Source organism: Macaca thibetana, chromosome 6 (assembly GCF_024542745.1).
Source record: "Macaca thibetana thibetana isolate TM-01 chromosome 6, ASM2454274v1, whole genome shotgun sequence".
In the NCBI taxonomy this organism is placed as follows: Eukaryota; Metazoa; Chordata; class Mammalia; order Primates; family Cercopithecidae; genus Macaca; species Macaca thibetana.
The window spans coordinates 2,057,610-2,063,381 of record NC_065583.1 but is presented as its reverse complement, the minus strand read 5'-3'; the positions used below and the strand labels follow the sequence as shown (position 1 = coordinate 2,063,381).

The 5,772-nt window shown below is 52.5% G+C and overlaps 1 protein-coding gene across 1 annotated transcript; it reads right to left on the bottom strand.

Moving 5' to 3' along the window:
* Positions 1-1,460: 1,460 nt before the first annotated feature.
* Positions 1,461-5,486, bottom strand: LOC126956921 (uncharacterized protein C5orf60-like). The gene is made up of 4 exons (XM_050794249.1): positions 5,242-5,486; positions 4,122-4,179; positions 3,549-3,609; positions 1,461-3,319 (listed from the first exon to the last, which is right to left on the bottom strand). The coding sequence occupies exons 1-4, from the start codon at positions 5,416-5,418 to the stop codon at positions 2,599-2,601; spliced, it is 1,017 nt and encodes a 338-aa protein (XP_050650206.1). The 5' UTR covers positions 5,419-5,486; the 3' UTR covers positions 1,461-2,598.
* Between the last annotated feature and the right edge of the window lie 286 nt (positions 5,487-5,772).

Sequence of the window (5,772 nt, the reverse complement as noted above, 5' to 3'; positions counted from 1 at the left end):
GAGCTGAGATCCAGCCCCTGCACTCCAGCCTGGGTGACACAGCGAGACTCCGTCTCAAAAAAAAACAAAAACAAAACAAAACAAAACAAAAAAAACATGTCATAACAATAAGCTATTTATTATGGACAGTTGTCTGTTTTCAGACATTGTGGCTACCCCAAACCACATTAAGTGAAAAGACATGATCATTTAGTTTAACCCTGTTTAAAAGGGTACACTGCTCTGTAATGTATTTTCTGTGGAAATCTTTCCTAGTTGGTCCATTGTTCTGATGATTAAACATCTGTTGCACTAGAAACAGAATATAAGCCGACAGTGCACTAGAGGATACTCATGACCATATTTCATCATTTTGTGATTCAATGACATTAAAGGGAGTAAAGTAAAAAATATAATAGGTATAAATGTGTAATTATAAGGACGAGGAGGGAAGTTCTTGTTGGAATAAATTGGCTTCCAGGGCCTTCGTGTCGACTTCGCTCCTTGTGAGGAAAGTCGTGTGATGCTTTCACCCTGAGGGATGATCTGAGAGACTTCACCAGGGACACGTGCTTGACAGATGCTCTGAAAGCAGACTTTAACCAGCCAACGACAGCAGCGAGAAATACACAGTCTCAACAAAGTGCACCCTTTAGAAAGTGCTGGGCATATAAGTAGTGAGGGCTTTCGTTATTCTAATACACATGTTGACTAAATGGGCACTGTCTTCAATTCAGATGACAAGACACCTCTTTCCAGCAGTTTCAATGGGCCGTGTATCTATCTCAAGCATACATTCAGTGAGAAATTCTGTAAGATTCCAAGATATTTCAAGAATCACATCCTTTTTTAACCCTTTACTGAAGATAAAATGAAGCCTGACCTCCTGAGTCTTGGAAAACGTGCATTTCTTAGAACTATTTTAAAAATGAATCCTACGGCTGGGCATGGTGGCTCACACCTGCAATCCCAGAACTTTCGGAGGCCAAGCGGGGAGGATCACTTGAGGTCAGGAGTTCAAGATCAGCCTGGCCAACATGGTAAAACCCCGTCTCTACTAAAAATACAAAAATTAGCCAGGCATGGTGGTGGGCGCCTGTAGTCCCAGCTACTTGGGAGGCTGAGGCAGGAGAATTGCTTGAACCCAGGAGGCAGAGGTTGCAGTGAGCCGAGATCGCATCACTGCACTCCAGTTCGGGTGACAGAGCGAGGCTCAGTCTCACAAAAAAAAAAAAAAGGAATCCTTCTAAGTAATTCATCAGCTTAAGCCATGTTGGCTGAACATTAAGACTTTGTCAAATCCTAAGGAACAAAATAATATCAAAATTACGACGAATTATTTTGCCATAGAATAAAATAGAAATATTACCATACATTTGACTCATTTGTTTGAAAATCTTTATATGATTGTTGCTTCATTTTAAAAACCAGACCTCACAAACCTGACCCAAGTTATGTGCAAAATAACGTGTCAGTTGCACAGCCCCTGGAGGCGAGTGAGCCCACATGCCTCTGCTGGTGTAATTTCTAGAGTCTGTTTGCTGTGGGCCTTTATCGTGTTTCCAAAATAAGGAAGTCGCCCAATGACATTTTAAAATATAACATTGATACCGTTTGACTAGAAAATAACTAAAATTGGGCAAAGAGGATATTTCACTCTCATTGGAGGATGCAGCATTTTATTCAGGTTTAAAATGTGTGATTCATCCAGGTGTGGTGGCTCAAGCCTATGATCCCAGCACTTTGAGAGGCCGAGGTGGGCAGATATCTCAAGGTCAGGAGTTCAAGGCAAGCCTGGCCAACGTGGTGACACCCTCTCTAGGCTAAAATTACAAAAATTAGCTGGTGCATTGACACGCGCCTGTAATCCCAGCTACTCAGGAGGCTGAGGCAGGAGAATGGCTTGAGTCTGGGAGGCAGAGATTATGATGAGCCAAGATGGTGCCACCGCACTCCAGCCTGAGCAACAGAGTGAGATCCCATCTAAAAAAGAAAAAAGAATTGTGATTCTCTAAACTGTGGGTCAGGGAACTGCAGAGAACATGGAATCTGCAGTGCTGTTAGGAAAGAATGGCATTGCGAAAGAGCAACAATTCCTGAGCCTCTTCCCTGGCAGAGTCCATTTTAGCGACAATGTTGACAATGACCCAAAGTCTCTGGGTTTTCTGGCGGAGGGCACAGCTGATGTCATCCCTCCTGTGCTGGCAGTTTTCTAAGTGAGTTCAGATCCTCTAGGAAGGAAGAATGGACACTCTGAGATCTCTGCGGGAGGTCTTTGCTTTGCAGTGGCAGGTCTCTACGTGCAGCGCTGTGGAGAAGTCTCTGTGGGGGCCAAGCCTCCCAGGGAGATTTACTGGCTCCAGGGACTGGAGGTTTGGACCCTATCTCTGCCTCTCCCAATCCATTAAAACACGTGTTTCTAGCATCTGTGGAGTGCCTGAATGAGGGGACATGCCTCCAAGTTGTCCTCAGGAGATTCCGAATTGTTCGTGGATGTCGGATGTGCGGTGTCCATGGGAGTGTCTGGGATTTTGGTGTCTTGTGCGTCCAGCAGCGTTGGCACCTCCAAGCTGAGGGAAGTGGGGTCCCTGCCTCCACCTGCCCGCATGTGGGGTCTCCCTAGAAGGAAGCCTTTGGTAGGTGGGTGGGAAGATTAAGGTGCTCGAATGCGTACTGCGAGGAGGTGCAGAGGCACCAGGCTCTAGCAGCCTCCTGCCTCCAGGAGAGGCCCAGGTCGAGATCACTGCGGCGACCAACGCCTCGGATCACTCGAGGACTAGAAGGCACCCACCAGCTGTGTCGACAGGAGTGCGCAGGGGCCTTGCACATTGGGCATATTGTGGCGTCAGTTTCGGAATCAGCCTGCGTGGAGTCGGTCCAGGACACCCAGCCAGGATTCCGTCGTCGGGGAAAGGAACGCCCACGTGGCTTGGATGAAGGACACGCCAGGGGATGCAAAGGCTCTGGTTGCTGGGAGGAGCTGAGGGATGACAGATACCCCAAGGATTCTGCGGAGGTGGTCGTGTTTGGTGATAGGGTGCTCGCAGGTGGCTCCTGTGAAGGCTGCTTCAGGGGACACAAAGGCTCTGGTGACTTGGAGGAGCTCAGGGATGACAGAGACTCAAAGGACCCTACAGAGGTCTTCGGGACTGATGACGGTGCGGAGGCCAGAGGAGCCAGGGGAGCCCGTGGGGACACATGGAAGCTGGTGGGAGAAGCTTTCCCATGCCCCCCACGTGGCCGGTGGTTCCTCACAGATGTTCGTTTGTACACTGACCCCGAGCGGGCTTGGCGTGGAACGTGCTGGGAGCTGCCCTCAACAAGGAGCTTCCTCAGGCACCTGCAGCAGACGGGAGGCACAGGCTGCAGCTGGGAGCACTGGGCACCTGAGGCCCACGCCCCTCCAGGGCCCCCCATGCTGACTTCACAAAGCTCTGCCTACCCCTGCCCCAGGGCTTTAGTGACATCCTGGCTGTGATCTCCCCTTCCACATCAGCCCCAGGCCCTGGGCTGGCATCCTAGGTCCTGGTAGGAAGGAGGACACGGGAGAGAAGGGGAAAGAGACTCACTTTTTCGACAGGAAAGTGTAGAACTCAAGGTTCTCCAATTCTTTCAAGAGACTTCTGCAAGCTGGAAAGCAGGAGATGGGTTATGGTGGTGAGGGAGGAAACTGGGACTTACAGGAGGCTGAGTGCATGTGCCCTTAGGGGAGACCCCGGGATCGGGGATCAGACCCTGGAGCCCCAGCATCCCTGTCGAAGGCCACAGGGCCCCAAGAGTGAGAGCCAGGTGCCCGGGGGCCAGCACTTTGTCATTTACAAAGTGCTTCCCGACATGCCACCTCCTGGGGAGAGAGGACTCAGCCATGTTAAACAGCTGCCCACATAGACCTGCATCCCCTCCAGCATGTCCAGGTGGTCACTGGTCCCCTCCCCCACACAGTCCCCTCCTGGGCAACACCCGCTCCCTGGACCCCAAGGCTTCATCCCAGCAGGGAACGGGAGACATATCCCAGGTTCCAATCGCCTTACCAGGAGCTTCCCCACCAGGCCTCTGCAAATGACTTCCTAGGAGACTTGGTGCTTATTCCTAGGGACAGGTGAAGCTGTCATCTCGGGCTTCTGGGACCCTCAGAGCCTTACCTTTCCAGGTGATGTATTTATTTCCGATCCTGAGCCATTCCCCCACTTCAGCTTTATCCTGAGAGACAAGACAGAGTGAGGGCGCAGGCCGGGTCTCAGTCTCCTGTCCCCACAGCTGCAGACCCACAGTGCTCAGACCCAAGTGAATGACACACTTTCTCCGCCCAGCTCACGGAGCCCTGTGTGCTTCTCTTTCCTTTCACTCGATTCTAAAGTGCATAATAACCTGTTCTGGTTTCCTCCTTCGAAAAGCACGGAGGGGTTTTCTTTTCTTTTTTTTTTTTTTTTTTTTTTTTTTTTGAGACGGAGTCTCGCTCTGTCGCCCAGGCTGGAGTGCAGTGGCGCTATCTCGGCTCACTGCAAGCTCCGCCTCCCGGGTTTACGCCATTCTCCTGCCTCAGCCTCCCGAGTAGCTGGGACTACAGGCGCCGCCACCTCGCCTGGCTAATTTTTTTGTATTTTTAGTAGAGACGGGGTTTCATTGTGTTAGCCAGGATGGTCTCGATCTCCTGACCTCATGATCCGCCCGTCTCGGCCTCCCAAAGTGCTGGGATTACAGGCTTGAGCCACCGCGCCCGGCCATGCACGGAGGGGTTTTCTATGTGAGGCCCACCCTGGGCGTCCTCAGTGCCTGTTACCCTGCTTGGGAACCACACACACTTGCGTCCGCAGGAGCCTCTTAGCTGGCAGGGGAGGATTCGGCTTCCGAGGAGGCCAGAGGCGAGTCCAGGCTCAGGTGGGGGCTCTCAGGGGCTCAGCACAGCCGCCAGAGCACCCCACACAGAGGCTGGGCCCCGAGGCACCTGCCCGGGAAGGCGGCTGATGAGCCCGGGCTCAGGGCCTGTCCTCCCACAGAGACCTCACCCCTCTCAGGACCGGGTCCTCGCCGCTGAGTCCCGGGGTTTGTTTTTGCTCTGACGCCTCCCGTGCACCCCACAGATGGTCTGGGAGCTGGGGATGGAAATCCTATGCCCACTCCAACCCCTGCCTGCCCTGCTGTCCCTAGAGGGATGATGAGACTTCCCATCACAGGAGCGCCTCTGCTTGATTTGGAAAAGTGGAAAAGAGAGCAGGAAAAATAGAATTATTCTCTGCTAGGTGTGGGCTGAGGGATCCTTACATTCTCGCTGTTCTCGTCTCTGGGAGGCACTGAGGACGGCTCCCTGGGAAAGTAGGGGCTTAAGATGATGAGGAACACCAGGCTAAACCCAACGAAGAGGATGAGATGGATGATCTGGGGAACGGGGCTGGGGCACAGCTCTGTATCAATAACACTCAGAGGAAAGAGAATATCCATGTCAGCTGCACTGCTGTCCTCCGGCTACTGAGCCCTGGGCATCCCCTCTGGGAGTATTTATTGGGGCCCAGGCCCACATCACAGAGCTGGGGCCTCCCCCTCACAAAGGGCTCCTAAGGGTGGGTGGGCAGTGGCAGGAGGAGGCTAAATCCCAGCCCTGCCCACCACCACCCACCCCTGCAGTTCCCCTCACCCTCCTGGCCTTCCAGATCCCTCCTTCCCACTCCATCTGCTCAACCTGTCAGAGACAGACCTGGTCCGTTTTCTGTCCTCTCACCCTGGCATACAGATGGTATCTGGCTCCTTGGAGATCTCTGCTCAGGCTCCCTCAATTTCACAGTTTTTGAGGATCTG